Raw genomic sequence first — 20146 nt, 5'->3', positions numbered from 1 at the left:
TATAAAAGTAGGTTATAATTTATATGGAAAAATAGTTTAACTATTTTCCTCTTTGATGATAAAATCAACTTATATATATGTACTTGCATGAGAAACATTTTTTTTAATAAACACTTCATTAAGCTGATTATTCGAAGACAAAAAAATAATAGGATAAATTAAAACAAAATCTTATATCTGAATGATAAAAGAGAAGACAAGTATAGGAGACAAGCGAGTCTCCATGAAAAGTGTGGACAATAACATCTTCGTCTTTTTTAATAATCTCCTGCCTTATGCAAAGTTCATCCTTTAAGATCCTCAATTCCACAAGATAATGGTTATTTGTGTTGTTACATGTATGGATAAAACCATCTTTGATTATTGAAAACTTACCATTGATCCTTGCATGAGAAATGTGAACGATATTGTGTTTATCTTTTTCAATAATGTCATATCTTATGTGAAAGACCATTGTTTAAGAGCCTCAATTAAAAAGTTAAAGATTATTTGTATTATTTCATATAGAGAGAGATAAAATCATCTTTGATTTGTGGAAACTAACCGCTTTTTTTCTCATTGTTATGTTTGTAGATATTTAGATCTATATCACTAACTCTAAAAAGAAAGATTCTCATTTCATTCCATATCATACTATAATCTCATGTTAGAGTGGTTTGACACAAGTCACTAGGAGCATCAATAAAGATATTAAAGATAGTTTGTTAAAAAAGATCTACGATAATATATATATATATATATATATATATATATATATAAATTAGGTTTTTAACTAACTTTAATGATATAATTTGATCTATAAAGTCAACCTCACATAATAAAAAAGTATTTTGTTGTTACTATTGTATTTTTTTTCACTTTAAATTTAATAATGATGAATCATGCTTTTGTACTAAAAAATGACATCATTAAATTATGGATATTGTTGGCGCTAAAAAGAGGCTAACGACAGTTTAAGTTGTTTTCAATCGGCTAATGTAGACCCATGGGGTGAGAGAAAGTTGCAAGCCCCATTATATTTGTTAGAAAAAATGACTGATACATAACAGTATACATAGAAACGAACCGAACCTCAAGTCCACAGGTAATACATGCTTTATTCGGATATGAATATTAACCCCACTTTTTAAACAAGAACAATAATAAGAACGACGATGGTGTCTAACTACCTATCATACCTATATCCGTACCTATAAAATTTGTTTTATTATGACATATCATCGTTTTAATTTGTGGTTGATGTTGCAATTGAGAGCATTCCGGTTGTTGTGATGCAAATTGCAATTGTTGCAACCTAAAATTATTATATTTTTCACTGAATGTAAAAAATAATTTTACAATTATTCTAATTATTATGATATCTTTTATTTATAAGATAGCATAACTTTTCATTCGTGTTAAGATTTGGTACATCCCAACAAACCATATGGCCACACCCATTCAACCATTGACACTTAGAAGTTATAATAAAATACTGAAATCTAAATCTTGGTTTTTTTTTAAGATTCAAATCCACACTGCCAACGATGCAACAACAAAATTGCGACTGTAATTTTTTAAAATATAAATTAATTAATTTAACAGTTAAACAATTTAAATTATGATAACAATCAAATAACAAACTTAAAATTATACATTTAACTAAAAATATAATTTAATTCATATTTTTTCTATTTAATTTTGTTGTTATTTATTATTTTTATAAAGTGTTTGAATAAAAAATAATTAAATACTTAATATATATTTTGTTTAAAAAATATAAGTAAATTTATAAATTATAATGGCGTGATGGGTTACCCGTGCATTTCCCGAACCCAGTAAAACACAAAATGGGTCGAGGATGAATATTAAAATTTTAAACTTGAATCTGCCTCCATCTTTTACACGAACACATACTAGAAGAGTTAAACTCATTCATTACCCACCTTGTTGTCATACTTAGCTGTCAATCAAGCTAAATGGGATTTTCAACAATGTAAAAAAAAAAAAAAAAGTCTTCAACCAATCCAATCAAATTTATAATTTTCATTCATTTACTTTTCACTGTATAAATTATTGTATATTTATTTTATTGTTGGGAAATAATTCCTGTATTTTTTTATAAAAAAAAAAACACATTTCTAACTTTTCAGAATAAATAAATGAAGTAGTGAGATAGTTTGGGATTTTAAAAACAAAAAGAAATGATAATATTTAAGTAACATTGATTTATTTAAGAAAAAAAAACTAAGAAAATAGTGAGATAGTCTGAAATCTTAAATTTAAAAATATTGTTCATTCTAAATAACAATAGTTAGTTTATTACAATAGTTAGTTTATTATGTTGATACTTAAAAGGATTAAAAATTTACTTTATTCGGTATAATCATTAACAAGTATGAATCTCATAACAAATATTTTAAAATTTTGGTTTATAGTTAATTGATAGTTTATTAAAATTATAATAAAAAGTTAGACGGTATAAAGAAAGCCAATAGAAAATTGGAGTAGTTTGAATTTTAAAATTAAAAAAATTGTCAGTTTTTTTCTTAAAAATAGTGATTTCTTTTATATAAAAAAAAAAAAGCTAAGACGAGAATAGTGGGATAGTTTGAATTTTTAAATTAAAAAAATACTTTTTAAATAACAATAGTTTAGTTTACGTTGGTTTAACTAACAAATTGGTAGGATTTTACAATTTAAAAAATAAACAGTAATAAATTGGAATATTTTTTAAAGTTAACAAATTGGTAGATTGCTAAAGTTAAAAAATAGTTAACAAATTCACAGTTTTTTAAAATTAAAAAACTGTACAGTTTAAGTTGACAATTTTAGTAAATTCTTAATATTTAAATTAATAGACAATTTTAATTAAGGAAATGTAAAAAACGATTACCAAACATAATATCTCCTTAATTTATCTACTATTATAGATTTACAACTTTATCTGTCTTTTATTTATTAGTTTTTTTCAGTTGTTTATCTCATCTTTTTATCGCAATTCACTAAGAGTGCGGCCGGTAATTTAGTCAAAACTTTAGTTCAAGATTGATAGAAAGATCTTTATTACGAGCCAAAAGCTTAGTCGAGGCACAAATTTCCTTTCTCAAATTAATCAATAGCCCCATGTTAATCAGTTGTTGGTAATTAATTATTTTTGTGACTGATCAATCACAAATTTCTTCACCTGCAAATATTAATATAAAATTATCTTAATTTCAATTGTGGATAAGAATATCTCAAATTCCAAGTCAATCATGATTTATTAAGTATATCTCAAAAAAAAATTTATTAAGTAAATTTTCTTTTTAATAGTATTTTATTTTTTCCAAATTTATTTAAAATAATTAAAGTTATATTTATAAATTTAAAATAAAAATATAAAAAATAAATGTATACATAGAATATTGAAAAAAGTTCAATAAGAATTAAATCAAATCAATTAAAAATGTTAATGGTTTTCTAAAATATATGGTAATTTTGTAACACACTTTCTATCTATATGAAAAATATATACACATATTTATTTTTTCTTTCTATCAATTCCATATATTCTCTCTTTATACTTTTTTTTATCACATAATTGTTTATCTTTAATTAGTATTTTTTTTATATTACTTCCTTAGAAAATGATACAATAAGATATTATCTTAATTTGATTATTAATATTCTTATGTTCGGATAATGTTGAGCTGTATTTATTTAATGTATTTAAAAATATTATCAATACAATTAATCATATTAATTCATTTAATAAATTTATATACAAATTACTTTCCGCATAAAAAGTGTAAAAAGATTAAATGGTGAAAAATACATGTGTTTGAATAATGTTATTAAAATAAAAAAAAATGTTATATTTATTGTCGCCATCAAATTATTTTCCCAGTGGTATATAATTAATGCAAATGAATTAAGACTTTATTCAAACTTCCCTTTCAATGTTACGAATTCAAGAACTTATATTTTAAAAATAGCTTTATTTGACCATCATTCTTTTTTTTTTTAATGCAACATCATTCCTAACTCAAAGAATTAGTTTCTTAATTATGCTCATAGAGATATTTTATGAAATATAAAAAAAAAATCTATATTGAAAATTATTGCCTTCAATACATGAAAATATTACATTTTCATCTACTACTTAAAATATTCAACAATTTAGATATGAAAAATATCATTGAGATATATTTATGTAATTAATGGAGATTTAGAATGCATTTTATTTATGTTGTTAGTGGGTAAACAATAAATTTTTTTTTCTAATAAAAAAATTTAATAAATTAAATTTTAATATATTTATTTATAATTTTTCAATATACCGTCATACAAAATATTATTTTATAGTGAATATATTAACTAATAATATTTAAAGTTAAGTGTCGAAAAATATATTTAAAGTTATTTTTCATTTAAAATTCCAATCTTATAAATCATATTTTAATATCAATTACCAGTATTTTTATTTGTAAAAAAATTTAAAATCATTTTATACAATTTCACAATACATGTATATTGTAACAAGAAATAAAAACAGTGCATGTATTTATATAAATTTATTGTTTATTTAATATAAATTATAACATATTTTTTACACAGTACAATGCATGTTATATTCTCACAAAAAAAAATGCATGTTTGTATATGAATATTTTGAGCTGAATTTACATATAATACTATGCTATTTTGGATTTCTTTCACTTGTTTTCTTCTTAAGCAAGCATGGCCGTAATGAGTAGACATACATGTTTATTAATTAATTATCAAGTTTAATTGATTAATTATTTTTAATCATACCTATATTACATCATATCGGATTCAATTTTTTTTCTATTCAATGTTTAAGTAATTGGTTTCATATGTTTTTAGAGAATATCGATGAATAAAGTTAAATTATCTTACCTGATCAAAGTTTCTCTGCAATAACAAATTACATTTAAAATAGAACTATCTCTAAGCAAAGTTTCTTTTAACTTGATAGTTAGAAAACATATTCATAGCTAATGTATCTTGTAATTGTCCAGTTCTCAGTAGCCTTAATAGTTATGATATCATCAATGACATTATTTTCTTCTTCCCTTGATTGATGGACTAACTCTTCATCAACAACAAATAAGAATTTTAATTCTTCAACTTCTAAAAGTTGATCAGTTTGTTGTTCGTCTCTTATGAAATTATGTAACACAAAACAAGCATTGATAATTCTTATTTGTGTCTTTATATCAAAAAATAAAGGAGTTCTTAATGTACTTCATTTTTTTTTCAAGATCCCACATGACCTTTCTATTGCATTTCGAGCACTTGCAAAGATTAAATAACTCCTTGTAACTTTGAGGGGTGTTTCCAATCCATTCATTGAGATGATATCTAATCCCTCGATATGGTGCTAAAAATCCCGGACCATTGGTATATCCCGCATCCACAAGAAAGTACTTACCTACAATGTTTAATATAAAAATCATAGGCTTAAACTAGACAAAAAAAAAGAAAAAAATTATCTCCAAGAATTAATACTAGTTGGAATTTCAAGTTTATTTTGACGACATAATGCATCTCCTAATACTCGAGAATCTCCTACAGACCCTTCCCACCCATATCTAGGTCTCTCATAAGGAGGATCTGTAATCGGAATATGAATCTCATCAAGTGCTCTAATACATCTCTACAAACAAGACAATTTTTTTATATTCTAAGAAAATTTTATAATTAACTAATCTCTCCTACAATTGATAAACTTACCTGAAACCATCTCCAGTTGTTTGCTTCCGCACCTTCTAAAGTGCAGGGTTGAAAATTCAAATAGTCTTTGCTCACTTTCATTATCACTCTCAAGACATCATTGAATTGCCTACTTATGGTTTCTTTAGATCTATGATAACTAAATTGCACTACCCTGTACTTTAGGTTGTGAGCAAGGATATGTAAAAACATTGTTATTGCTTCAGTTGTTGGAACATTTCTTGTTCTTACTAATCCTCCCTTTTATTGTAGAATTCTACAAAGGTTAAAAAATACACTTTTACTAAGCCTCAGTTGTTCAATGCAATCTTTCTCTGTCCTTCTATAAAGATGATTAAGGAAGCTGCGACATTCTAGCTCCCAATTACGGATTAGTTCCTTAACAAAATAACTATTATGATACCATGTCACTACACCAATGACTATATGAACAGCACAAGCAGCAACTAATAAGATTATCTTCTTATATTCTTCTCTTTTACATTTTCTTGAAGTAATTGCAGTGTCAACTATGCTAGAATCTATTTATTCTTAATCCAAACTGCATGATAATGATATTAGATAATTTGAGCAAATACTGTTTTGAGATTGAAAACAAATATCTTACAAAATACACATCCAATACCAGCATTGCATGTGAATAAGTATGTCACGTACTTTTGGAGATCGAACACAATTACAAAAGAAACTTCTTAACAAATAAGAATAACTATTCCATAAAATTAATGAATAATTTAGATTACGAACATTTTTCAGAAATTAAATTGATACATGATTTACCTTTTTATGAACTAACTACGTAAATAAATAAAAACAATGAAAAATGCTTGAAGGGTTAATGAATTTTATATATATATATATATATATATATATATATATATATATATATATATATTATTCATTTGTGCTTCTTTCTTTTATTAAGTTCCAGTGTGGTGTTTTGGATTCCACAACTAATCTAATTTAACTGGCATTGGGTGCAACATAATGTGACTTAGAAATGAATACAATTTACTTTCTTTTCATTGGAACATGAAAGCTACTTCTCTATGGAAACATCTTTCATCCTTACATAGGACTAGGACTATTACTATAAAAATTAAGATGACTCAACTGATTAGTTGGGAGTTGGGACATATAACATTATCAATTATCAATTATCATGGGGCACAGTGTACATCTTTGAGAGTAAATGAGGGAAAAAAGTGTGATTTTTGTCGGGATCAAGCTGAAGTGACTGCAAAGGCAAATTCATAAGCCCGCAGCAATGCTTACTGCATATTTATTTATACTACTATGTGATTTCATCATTTGAGGATTCATGTTTGGCTTTTTCTTATATTATTAGTAATATTGATTTTTTAATCTTGTAGAATTGCTATGAGACCCGTGAAGTAACTAATGATTTAATTAATCAGTAGCTATTATAAAGTGTTTTCTTTTATTATAATTATCTATTGATTAATTTAATTTCTTTTGCCTAAAAGTTTTTCTTAACCATTAAGTACGAAGTTCTCTGCATGCATCTGCACCACATGAAGGTCTTTTGCTCTCATGGACTCGGGGTGAGGGACCCAATTATAGGAATATGGTTTTTCTTTTTTGGTACAAAAGCCAGGGATCAAAACACAGGGTACTACGTAATTTAAGTATAGCATACAAAAATCATATTTGAGAATCAATGTCTCAGCTTAGCATTAGTGACCAACTCTATATCCTCTAATGTTCAACTCCCTAGTAACTCTTCTAAGGGAGTTAGGTCTAATCCCTTATCTGATTTTGGTATCCTGAAGAATTTCTCGGTGGACATTCACCCTAGGAAGGCCAAAATCATCAAGCAAGTATAAACTGAAATTGAAATTTTAGTCTAATCTATCATCCATAACTCAACCTGAGTTTGAACTTTTCATAAACTTGAGCATAAAAAACTCAAGTTGATTTATATAGTGCTTACTCATTTATAGGATCTGATAAGTGGCAACACCTATACATTAAATTATATGAAAATTGGATGGTATTCTTATATTTTTTTTTTTTATAGTTTCTATTACCCCAAGTCCCCAACTAATAGTAAGTTCATAATATAGGAATCAAGGGAGTCAACAGTTATAAATTTCTTATTAATGAGAGGACGAATCACATTTGGTGCTATCAGAAGCCCATGAAGGTAATATTGGGCCATTGTAGTTGCGATGCCAACAATCATTTAAAGTTGAGTCCTACCAATGATTACATGCAGGCCTAGCAATTCTAGTTTTTAGTACCCAATATTGAAGTTTAGTCCATTTGTCCTTGACCATTTATAGGGTGAGAGACAGAAAAAATACAAAGAAACTGAGAAAGAGGAATATCTTTTTTCTTTTTAGTTGAGATGAAGGGAAGGAAAAATAGGTTAGAAGACAAGTTTTTATTCCACAAAGTAGAGTGAATTGAAGGACAAGTGAAAAACTAGAGTTTTTAGTTGAGATCGTTTTTGGAACTAATGTCTTATTTCCTTATCGATTTTATGATTTCACTCTTAAAATAGAATTTTCTGCAGCCAAAAAAACTAGCCAAAACATGGTTTCTCTTGCCAGTATAGAGCCATAATGTGAGTCTAAGGTCTAAACAAAGGAAATTAAACTATTAGCAAAGCTGAGATCAAAGAAGGATCTATTATGAATACAGTTTGCAACACATATGCACATACATAGTCAAGATCACATAGGAAACAACTTCTTTTGACTCAATAAGTCCTTACACGTTGAACAAATGAACCACGTATACTTTCTCGACCATTAAAGATCACTAGAGCCATATCCATAACATATCCAATGATAACATATTTTTGAACACTCACTTTATATGATATAAACTTACACAGTGATTCAAGTTTTAATGGATCACTAAACCATAATAGTAGCACAATATCAGCCATGACAACCATAGAGCTACTTCAAAGTGCTACTAATGTAAATAAGGCACACAAATACAAAATACTGACCATTGACCAGCTAATTGATCAACTTGAATGGATGAACTCAAACTTCCTCAGATTTCATGTTACTTACATTCATACTACTCGCAACTAATGATTTGTAGGCATCAAGTTCAGCATTTCACTTGTTTTGTAGACTTGATATTATCATTGGTTGATGTTGTTCATGCTTTATAGTATTTGTTACTTTTTTCATTAGTTATAATGTTTGTTATCGTCATGAGTTCAAAGGATCAATGAAAAATGTGATGAAATTTTAATTGGATTTATGAAATCTAATTTATGTAGATAAGGCACACAAATACAAGTACAAATTAGAGGTATGCAATTCTCCTGATGAGCTTGATCAACTAAAGTAAATAAGGCACAAAAATACAAAACAGTTAACACCCTTACCAACCCACATGTTGGTTTAAGCTCCAATATAATAAGAAATAGTAGAGGACATAGCTAAAGGTGCCAAACAAAGACAAGTAACACAACTCACCTGGGCTTTCATATTCAAACAACAGTAGAAATGAAATACGAATTTCAAAGAAGCATACAATACAATGATAAACAGTTAAACACACGTGAAAGCAAGCCAAAGTGATTTAAATTAAACACAATCTATCGATTATATCTTTATTTATCTTTGATGCATATTCACAAACATATGGTGCTCACAACCTATATGAACTCCAAACCCATCCAATTCCACACCCACCAACATTTCAAAATCATTGAAACAAAATAAATGAAATAGAAAATGAAACATAAATCAATAAAATCAAGTGAACCTTATAGCTACAAAAATGAAATCAAAATCAAAGAAACATAAACTTGAGAAATGAAATAAACAGAGATGAGAGAGAGAGAGAGAGAAACCTACCAGTGAGAAGAAGAAAAAATTGTGATGAACAAAAAGAAAAGCCTACTTATCGATGGAGGTGGTCGTGATTGTAGAACAAGTGATAGCTTGTGACGCCAGTGTGCTGAGAGGGAGAAAGAGAGCTATAGGGGGTGAGAGTGAGCGTATAGTGTTTTGTACTGAATGAGGAGTTTTAATTCTTTTATTTTTGCTAAGAATTTGAAATTTTGTCAACTTTACAAAAATAATAACATTTCAATTACTTTTAAAATATCCAATCCTAATATAGAAGACATTTTAATATCTCAATTGAAATAACCTGATTTAATTTTTCCATCCAAACATAAGCTTAGTGACTTTTGAATTTACTTTCCAAGGACCTCTGCTCAAGGTATATTTAATTTGTAAAAAGAAAAAAATTCATCTCAGCTACTTAACAAAGTATGCTTTCTTGGTGGAATAAAATGAACATACGTTGAATCATCATTATTTTTTTATTCATCTAATTATTTTAATTTAATTTTTTCATCTCTTTCATATTATCTTTCATCTCGATCAAACAATCTAATTTTTCATTTTTTTCATCCTTTTTCATTTCTTACACTTTTAATTTTTTTTCCATCTTTTAAATTGTCTCTACCGAACATAAGCTTCAATTATTGAATTTTTATGTCAATTCATTTCCTAAATTTATTTGCACGTTGGTTTTATATATCAAACTAAAACGTATTATATTAAAAAAAACTTAAGCTTTTAATTTTTTTTATTAAATGATCATTTTCCTAGTTTAAATTTCTCTCTCTATATATTAATTTTAAATATTTTTAAACTTACCTAATCGATTGAACTTTGAAGCCTCTTTATACTATATTTTTACTCTTTTTCACCATTATTTTTAGCCCTCCTCCAGTTTCACCCCTTGCCTTCCGATGGAAACAGACTGTGAAATACATTATGATGCACTTGTTGTAATCATTATATACCCAATCATCCATCCATCAAAAGTCAAGAATACTTCCTTCCAATCAAATATTTTAGAAAATGATATCAACATTCTCTCTTTGTCAGCGTAATTTTAGGCCTCTCACGGTGGAAGATATACCCTATTTCATGCATAAAAAAATGATACACCTTTTTTGTATATGGAAGACATGGACACTATTACTCTTTCACGAATAATATACAATGATAATAAATTGAATATACTAAACAGCAATACATATATAATATGATATATAAGTATGAAAGAAGTTTAATTTAATTGATTAAAAAGAATACATAAATTATTACAAATTTCTTGTTGGAAAACACTATCACTATTTTTTTTTCTGGGAAACAGAAAAACAAGAATAAAAAGTTAAAAAATAACATTAAAATTTTTTAACGTAATTTTTTTTAATATGAAAGGTAAAAAGAACCAAACAAGTAAATATCTTCATTATTTAAAAGCCAGGATGATTTATAATATAATATGATATATAAGTATCAGTCTAATTTAATTGATTAAAAAGAATACATAAATCATTACAAATTTCTTAACACTATTTATAATTTTGACTGATAAAAAAACATGATACATAAGTTTAAAACAAGCTAAATTTTGTATAAGTATACTTTTTTAAGTACATAATTCAATTGTATGTACATTATGCTATAATCAAGTATTCAAATTGGGATAAAATATGATTTTAGTTTCTATACTTTTAATGAATCTTGTTTTTATTTCTTAAATTTTTATACTGTGCAATTTAGTCAATAAATTTTATAAGAAGTGTTTTAGTAACAGGACTTACTCAATTTTTACACATTATGAAAAATTGAAAACTAAGAAAGATTCAAGCAAATCAAAAAGACTAAAATTTGAAAACATATTTTGGCCTTTCAAATGTAACAGTTTTGGAAAAATAATAAAGTTAAGCCTTATGCATAATTTTTTTATGAAAAGAATACTTGAAAAGTGTTATTTATATAAAGTTAATATTTCCGAATAGAAAAAGTGTGTGCAAAAGACTCCTGGTTCATAGCGTAGGTATCAATACCATGGTTTGCCCGGTTAAGACTAATGACCCTCCTTTTCAAAACAAAACGACCGCGCGGTATGACCTGACCTGACCTCAAAGCCAGCGACAATACAATACATTAGACTAGACACTAGACACTAGAGAGAGACCAAAACAACTCTATTATATTACGTAAATTTTAAGAGTTTTTTTTTTAAAGATTAACCATTATAAGAAATTAATAAGATGTTAAAATATATAATTTTCGTAAATAATAGTGAAATTTTTTCCAGATATATTTGATTTTTTAAAAGAAGAGAAAAAATAAAACTTTACTTTCTTCTATATCTTTACGTTTATAATAGTTAAGGATTAGAAAAAAATATTTTTTTGTTATAAAAAGACCTTATTTTATGTTAATGAATATTAACTCTTATAATAATTATCTCTTATTTAATTTAATTCTTAATTTATAATTATTTATTTATTAATAGCCAAGTGATATGCTTCTCACATATGACCCATTAATTCAAACATAGTATGCTGGCTCTGGTTTCCTACCACGTCTCACATCAATTCCTAGGAAAAAGCTACAGTTCAAACTTCCCCTACGACCCATAAATAATCCCTCTTTTTACACTATTCTTTTGTGATATATATAACTCCTGCAGCATTTACACTTTGCTTTCATCATCTCTTTTTCTATTCATAATCATGTGTTGCGATTTTGAATTTGAGCCACGCTTGGTGGTTCTGCATGCTAAGAGAAGGTTGATGAGTTTGTTTTGGAGGGTCAGAGCATATATGAAGAGGCAAATCAAGGCTCGCTCCAATAACAACACCACCTTCAACTATGACCCTTTTAGTTACTCCCTCAACTTTGACGACGGCAATTTTCGCTTCTTTATTTTGCCCAACATAGCCACTATTTATCTTGCACCACAACGGTACTAGTAGAAGATTAGTTACTAGCTAGCTAGAGGGTCACTTCACTTGTTTCTCCATTTTCTGTAATTTCTGTCTAGATCCATTTATTAATTCCTTCTCATGCTTTTGATGTTCTATGTATCAAATGGGAATGCTAGTTTTATTTCTGTTTTACTACTTACCCTTCTCTTCTTCTGCTATACTTTGTTTTCTTTGTCTTTCTTGGCCAAAGCTGGCGTCTTTTATTTTCTCTTCTCAAGATACTCATTTTACGAACTAGTTCACATGGAATCATTGCTTTTCGAGGGATTTGCAGGGGTCACTGCACAGAACCTTGACATGTTGGAGTGCATGGTTTTGAGAAGCCATCTATATGATTGAATCTTTGAAGGGAAGATGGTGGGGAATCCTTTAGATGATTGGAAGAAAAAAACATGATTTAAAAAAACATGTTTCCACATTTTCCATAAGTGCTGGCAATCTACAGGGACGTATGAGAAAAATAGCTGATATGAAATTAGTAAAAATATGTCAAATAAAAAAAGTGACAACTTTAACATTAATAGTTATGCCAAAATCAGTCTAACTTTTAATATAATTGTTTTGATTAAACTGATGATTTAAGCTGATTTGCCTAACCTCATTTTTACTTTCCACACCAACCTTATAATAAAATCGTACATAGAAAAGGGTTAAATATGTTTTGATTATATGAGTTATAATTATTTTATTTTTAATGTTTGTAAGTTTGTATTTTTTTAATTTGAGTTTTTGTAAGATATTTTGTTTATTTTTATTATTTATATATTTTTTTAATTTTAATCTCTTTAAATGTAAACTTACGAAAACTACAAATAACAAAATTAAAACCTTAAATGATTTAAAATCGAAAAAAATAAACTTACAACAATTAAAAATAAACAAAAATATTTATGGAGATTAAAATTAATAAAATAAACTCATCGAACTTAAAATGAAAATACATTAACTTTGGACAAAAACATGTTGAAGCACTAATTAAGTCATTATGTTTTGATGACATGTTAATGTATTTTTGTCTCAAATGTAAAAAAATAATTAGTACTAGTATTTAAAGTATATTATTCTCATATAAAAAATAAGTATTTGTCTTAAATTATTATTTTTTGAAATTTAATATTAAGAATAAAAGAGAATCATTAAAAATAATTAAATGAATTAAAATTAGTTAAAATTTATCTATATTTAAGATCAAGATAAAAATATTTTTTTCTTATATTAGAAAAAATAATATTTTTAAGTAACACGAGCATTTTAGTTTAAGGATTTTTGTGGCTTCACCTTCACAAATGTGTGAGCCACTTTATTAAAAATGATAAAATTTTACGGGTTTGATAATGTATTTTATGGATTTTATTTTTAATTTTCAATTAATAAGAGAAAATATGTTATTTTCAATTAACACTTCTTTTACTTTTTGAAAATGTATTTCCGAAATTACATAAGCCTATTCCATAAATGTATCTCCAAAATTATAATTTATAGTTCTAGAGATATACTTCTAGAATAAGTATATATATTTTTAAATAAAATATCAATTAAAAATTAAGATGGTTGATGAGAAATTAAAAAAAGATAATAAACACTTATCTTACACTCATGTTTGTTAGTTTTATTTTCATTCTATCATTAGTGTTATTTAAATCATATCTAAAATATTTTTTTATTTTATTTTTATTATTCTTTAAACCATAATTTTAATCTATCTTCACCAAATATTCATTATATAATGTTGTATTTTCATCATTATTATACGATATTTTGCATTTTCCTTCATGTGACAATGCGTTTCAAGATACGTTCATGACTAACTTCATGTGACACTGAATCGTTGATGTAAACCTGAATTAGAAAATGAATAAACACACTTAAAAGAAATAAACCATCATCAAAAGCTCTGCTTTGTAATTAAGGTGTATAATATATGAAGTTAGTGATGATTGTACCTTGAAATGCAGTGTCACATGAAGGAAACACACAAAATATTATATAATAGTGATGAAAACACAATATTATATAATGAATATATGATGAAGATAGTTTAAAATAGATAGTCTAAAGAATAATAAAGATAAAATGAAAATAAAATTTTAAATAGAATGTAAAGAACAATAATGATATAATAAAAATAAGACTAATAAACATGAGTATAATATAAATGTTTATCATTTTTTTATTAGCCATCTTAATTCTTAAGTGATATTTGATTAAAATATATACTTATTCCAAAAGTATATCTCTAGAACTATAAATCATAGTTTCACAGATATATTTTTGAAAAAGGTATATGTAATTTTGGAAATACATTTCTGGAAAATAAAATGGGTGTATTTATTTAAGAAAAAAAGTATAATGGATGATCGAGAGGTAGAGAGGGGTAGGGGGTGTACTTAGAAAAAGCAATGTGTAGGTAAGGAAAATGAGGGTGTAAATAGTAGGAGTCCAAGAAAATGGAATTAGAAGTGAGGCCCAATGCAACGAGGGGTACTTAGAAAAAAGAAAGATGAATGGACCCAATTTAACTTAAACTTAGCTTGACCTTGACCAAAAAAATTGATAAGATGGATCGGCGCGAGCGTGAATGGAAAAATGGAAACGGAAAGGGAAAAGGCGCGGTTATTGGCGCTAAAACGAAAAACATGGCTATTCGATTTTCCCTCCTTTCATTTCGTATTATATATTATATATTAGAATTTGGAACCCTTGCCATTCTCACTAGGACACAAGACGATAACAAATGGCATCATCTCAGTCGAGGAAGAGAGTTGACGCCGTCGATTCTCGCGCTGCTTCCGTTCTCGTTCGCGCCAAAGATGGCAGTGCTTTTGCTCGTTGGTTCGTTACTCTCTTTTACTTTAATTTAATCGATTTCTTTCAATTCATGCGCGTTGCTATTATTAGGTTTTATATTTCCGATTGATTGCGCTATGCTGTTTATGCCTTTCATTTACGACTCGCTGACATTGAGAAGCGTCTTTCACTTCAGCTTTTTTTATTTGTGTTTTGCTGATGTGCGTTTTGCGTTTGTTTTCTTTGCAGCGACGATTGCAAGAAGAATGTGCCGGTTGCACTCATCGACATGCACAGTTGCAGCCTTGAAGCTAAAATTAAAATGAACCTAGGTTTGTGTAATCGATTCTTCCATTTCCTTACTTTCCTTGTTGTACTTCTTTTTGATTTTGATTTCGTTCGGTTTTTCAGACGCTCAAGTTGTGGAACAGGCTGCTGAAGCTAAGAAGCCGGAGAGGTGTGTTTTTTTCCACCTGCTTCTACCTGATTTTCTCTATCTGTGTTCATAAACGTTTGGATTTGCTCTTATTGACTTGATTTTTTTAATCTATTTTTTAAATGTGTAGGAAGAAGCCCAAATCTAAAGAGCCTATGGCAAAAAAAGCTAAAGTTGGGAAGGGGAAGAAAGTCAAGGATCCTAACATGCCTAAGCGTCCTCCCACAGCTTTCTTTGTCTTCTTGTAAGGATTATTTTGCTTGTTAGTGATGCTGTGGTTTTGCTTGAGTGTCTGTCTGATTGAGGTAATAATCTGTTGCAGGGATGATTTTAGAAAATCTTTCAAAGAAGCTAATCCTGATTCTAAGGATGTTAAAAGGGTAAGCAAAAATTGTGAAGTATGTTTTTGTCCTTTTTGGTTTTCATAAAATGAATGGGTGTTTGGCTTACTTGTTGGGGGAATTGTAGGTTGGTAAAGAGGCTGGTGAAAAGTGGAGGTCTATGACTGATGAAGTAAGTTAAAATTGTGGTGTTTTTGTTCAAGTGTTTCCTTGATTGATTGCTTGTGTGGTCTTGATAAAACTGTCATGATGTGTGTTGATTCTTCAGGAGAAGAAGCCATATCTTGACAAAGTTGCTGAGCTTAAGGAAGAGTACGAGAAGGCTATGGAAAGCTATGAAGCTGGTCAAGATGAAGAAGTATGCTTATGATCTCTATTCTAAATGTGCTTTATATGATGTTGATTCTCGTTCTAAAGGTGTTGCTTTTGGTTTAGGATCAAACTGTGTCTGATAAGGAAACTTCTGATAAGGAAGCTGCTGCAAAAGAAGTTGCAATAGAAGTTGAAGAGGAGCTAACTGACGAGGACTAATGGTTGCATTATGGCACTCCTTGAACTTGATAGCTATTATTCTAAGGGCCACATAATTACTTAACGACTAGGGTTGTAAATTTTGGAACATGTTTTAGTTGGAGTTAAAAACTGTTGAAATCCATGCGCAATATCTTTTCATTTTTTGTAATGCTCTCTTGTGATGTTCGTGAATGGTAGTCACATTGTTTTCTACAAGAGGCTTGTTGGTCTCTTTTAGGATTGATTATTGCTTGCATATGTTTGAGCCTTTGAGGCAATTGGTAAATAGTCTGATGGCTACAGCGATATTCATTGGATTGACATGTGCGTTGCATTGAATAGGAGTTGCTTAGCTTTGTTGGCTTGATTCACGCCACGCTTTTCTTGGATAAGATTCTTTAAGGGCAGGGTGTACTTCAGCATTGTGGTCAACCTTTAAAAGCAAGGTCCACATGTGCCTGGGTTTTGCAGTGACATTTTTTTAGTGTGCCCACACAATTCAAGCCGTTGTGACTATTCTAATATAGAATCTACGCACGTTATAAAATGAGTGCATATTTTTATTAAAAACAATATTGAATTATAAAATTGAACTTGTCGACCTTGAAAAGAAATATTCAGATGTGGTAGTGCCCTATTCTATTTTGCTCATGTAACAATGGTCACAAGGCATGAGCATATTACTATGATAGAGTCAGCATCTCACTGACCCATACTCCATTGTTTCTTGCATGGTTGTAAAGGTTTGCCACATAAGCACAAGTTGTGGATGTAAGCAACTGGTCGAAAAATGTTGAATGGTCTACTTTGTGGTATTTCACCACACAGCCTGTTTGCCCTGAAGTTTGCATGCTTAAGACCAGTTATCTGTGACAAGCTACTTGGTATTTGCCCTGTTAATCCGTTTATGGATACATCAAGCCATAGTAGTTTCAACAACTGACCTAGACTTGAAGGGATGGTTCCCAATATGTGATTTCTTGAAATGTCCAGTCTCTCAAGATTTATCAAGTTCGAGATAGAAATTGGGATTGAACCTGATATGTTGTTGCTCCCCAAGTTTAACACCTTCAAGCTTGAGCCTTCCACAAATTCTGGAATGTGACCTGAAATAAAATTGTTTGACACGTCTATAACCTCCAAAGAGCTGCTTGTCCTGTCATTTATGATTGTTGATAGTGAACCCACCAGCAGATTAGCATGCAAATCTATGGAAGACAGTTCTGTTGGTAATTTGATTTCAGAAATGTCAAACCTCAGCTGGTTGTTTGAGAGCTTGACCTTTTGCAAGCTGGACATGTTTGTGAAGAAATTTGAAATACCATCCACCAGATAGTTATCTGATAGGTCAATAGAGCTGAGAGAGTCAGGTCTTGTGAAGTGTGGAAGATCTCCCTTCAATTTGCACCCAGCTAGATGGACATCTTTAAGCTGCTTGCTTCTGATCCAATCAGGTAAAATTCCAAGGCTGAGATTATTATAAGACAGGTCTATGGACAAAAGGGAAGGGATGCCCTTGGTAGGGATTGCTGGTAAGGGATCTGAAAGACAATTTCTCGATATATTGAGGTACCAAAGGTTCTGTAATCTTGATATGGACAGTGGAATATGCCCTGTGAGCAGATTGCCACTGAGTTGAAGACTTGTCAGGGATTTCAGATTTCCAACCTGATCTGGAATGTTCCCTGCGAACTTGTTATAGCTCAATGACAAGTCTAAAAGATTGACGAGGCTGAACAAGGAAACTGGAATTTTTCCGGTTAGAAGGTTAGAGGATAGGTCTAAATACGTCAAATTTTTGAAGTCCCCAACAAAATCCGGGATGGGAGATGATAACAAATTGTGGCTGAGATCAAGGTATTGCAAATTAATAAGGGTTTTGAAACTAAGAGGGATAGGACCTGTCAGAGAATTCCTTGCTAAATTAAGTTGGGCAAGGTTCCTCAAACCCCCAAGTGTTGGTGGGATCTGTCCTTTCAGATGGTTCCCACTCAATGAAAGGCTCTGAAGCAAAGGCAAACGACCTAAACTTGGAGGAATGCACCCTCCAAGGGAATTGTCTTCCAGAATTAGTTGGGTAAGGTGGGTTAAGTTTGAGAAACTATTAGGAATAGGTCCGTGATATGCTTCATACCACTTATGACCATTACCTCCAAGAAATGTAAGTTGCCCAGAGAAGGAGAAAGAGTACCCTTCATGTAAGTTGCATCAGCATCTCTCCCTGGCCTCTGAATCTGCAACACGTTTACACGCCCTGTGGATGGATTGCACTCAACTCCTTCCCACCCACCATCGCAGCAATCTCTGCCAGTCCACGTGGACAGTGTCTCTGTTGTGTCCTGTGAAATGCTTGCTTTGAAGCTGAGAAGAGAAGCTCTGTCTTCTTCTGAACAGATTGGAGGCTGTGGCTGTGGTGTTGAATAGGATGATGTCTCTGCCACAGTTTCTGAGAATTGACTGAGAAGTGAAAATATGAGAACAAGGTCTACAACCCATTTCCCAAGTTGCATTTTTGGAAGGTGGGTCTTGATCAGATTCACGGTTTGCTGTGAAGTTGGGATCTGGCAAGAGGAATTTGGGCAAGCAAAGCAAAAGAAAATTTTGAAAAGAATTTAGGGAGAAAAAGGAAAAGGGTAGAAAAAGTACCAGTCCGACATTGGTTTGGTTTAATGTATTATTATTATTTCACGTAGACAGGAAGGTATAATGATGAGCAAGTGGTGTCTGAGAATTATAATTGAAGTTTAGTTGGAGATCTGCATGGAGGAATGAGCAGAGCAGTCTCTTATTTATAGTCAGAGAAGAAAAAAGCTTTGTGAATGAAATGAAAGGGGATTTTACCAGCAAGCCTTGGATCAACTTAAAGGAGTTCACATGGAAATTTGTGACCGTTTGATGGATCACGAGGTTCCTTGGTGCATTTGAACTTTGGAGCGCACTAGATTCAAATTCTTTCCACCGTCGTTGTCCTTTATTATAATTCACCTTCAACTTCAATCTATGTATCGGCTGAGATCATTGTCCTAGGGGTAATTTTATTTTTTCTAAATTATTAAATGGGATAAATTTTAAATAAATACCCAAAAAAAATAAATTGTATAATATTTTACAATTTTTAAATTTAAAGTCATAAATTATTTTATAATTTTTTCTTTTTTATTCAAATCGTAAATTTTTTTTACCACTTCTTAATTTTTTTTAAATGCAACTTCAAAGTCATAAATTTTTATTATATATATTTTTTATAGAAGTAATAAATTAATATTTTTATTTTTATATATTATTTTATTTTATTTACTTTTTTTTTGTATTTTTTTATTTAATATGTTAAGAATTTTTTTTCTAAATATAATACAATTCAACGAATTCGTTTTTAAACTTGTACATATAGCAACAACTTCATTTTATTAATGTTTTATTTACTGAAAATTTATTAATTAAAATAATATAAAAATGTTAAATAAAATTATATACCAAAATAATAAAAAATATTAAATAAAAATAAAAATTAGTAATTTTTTTAAAAAATATATACGACTTTAAAGTTGTAAATTC

At 29.1% G+C, this 20146-nt stretch overlaps 2 protein-coding genes and 1 long non-coding RNA gene across 3 annotated transcripts; 1 reads left to right on the top strand and 2 right to left on the bottom strand.

Moving 5' to 3' along the window:
• Positions 1-4925: 4925 nt before the first annotated feature.
• On the bottom strand, positions 4926-9931 carry LOC102664670 (uncharacterized). The gene is made up of 2 exons (XR_420316.4): positions 9567-9931; positions 4926-5416 (listed from the first exon to the last, which is right to left on the bottom strand). It is a non-coding gene; the product is annotated as an uncharacterized lncRNA (long non-coding RNA).
• A 5288-nt stretch (positions 9932-15219) lies between these two features.
• On the top strand, positions 15220-16911 carry LOC100306558 (high-mobility group box protein). The gene is made up of 8 exons (NM_001249790.2): positions 15220-15346; positions 15551-15633; positions 15713-15758; positions 15868-15981; positions 16060-16117; positions 16206-16250; positions 16347-16436; positions 16514-16911. Exons 1-8 carry the CDS (start codon positions 15249-15251, stop codon positions 16607-16609), a joined length of 630 nt encoding a protein of 209 aa, NP_001236719.1. The 5' UTR covers positions 15220-15248; the 3' UTR covers positions 16610-16911.
• A 382-nt stretch (positions 16912-17293) lies between these two features.
• LOC100305369 (NBS-LRR disease resistance protein) lies at positions 17294-19101 on the bottom strand. The gene is made up of 2 exons (NM_001251215.1): positions 18742-19101; positions 17294-18595 (listed from the first exon to the last, which is right to left on the bottom strand). Exons 1-2 carry the CDS (start codon positions 19099-19101, stop codon positions 17294-17296), a joined length of 1662 nt encoding a protein of 553 aa, NP_001238144.1.
• Between the last annotated feature and the right edge of the window lie 1045 nt (positions 19102-20146).

Source organism: Glycine max, chromosome 20, assembly GCF_000004515.6.
Source record: "Glycine max cultivar Williams 82 chromosome 20, Glycine_max_v4.0, whole genome shotgun sequence".
NCBI lineage: Eukaryota > Viridiplantae > Streptophyta > Magnoliopsida > Fabales > Fabaceae > Glycine > Glycine max.
This window is presented reverse-complemented; position numbering and strand designations above follow the sequence as displayed.

Excerpts from the sequence above, each read along its gene's own strand:
- LOC100305369 (NM_001251215.1), bottom strand. The coding sequence starts at position 19,101 with ATGCAACTTGGGAAATGGGTTGTAGACCTTGTTCTCATATTTTCACTT. Across the intron at positions 18,596-18,741 it reads GCAACTTACATTTCTTGGAG|AGCCTTTCATTGAGTGGGAA; the intron begins GTAATGGTCATA and ends CCTTTGCTTCAG.
- LOC100306558 (NM_001249790.2), top strand. The coding sequence starts at position 15,249 with ATGGCATCATCTCAGTCGAGGAAGAGAGTTGACGCCGTCGATTCTCGC. Across the intron at positions 15,347-15,550 it reads GGCAGTGCTTTTGCTCGTTG|CGACGATTGCAAGAAGAATG; the intron begins GTTCGTTACTCT and ends TTTTCTTTGCAG. Across the intron at positions 16,437-16,513 it reads AAGCTGGTCAAGATGAAGAA|GATCAAACTGTGTCTGATAA; the intron begins GTATGCTTATGA and ends CTTTTGGTTTAG.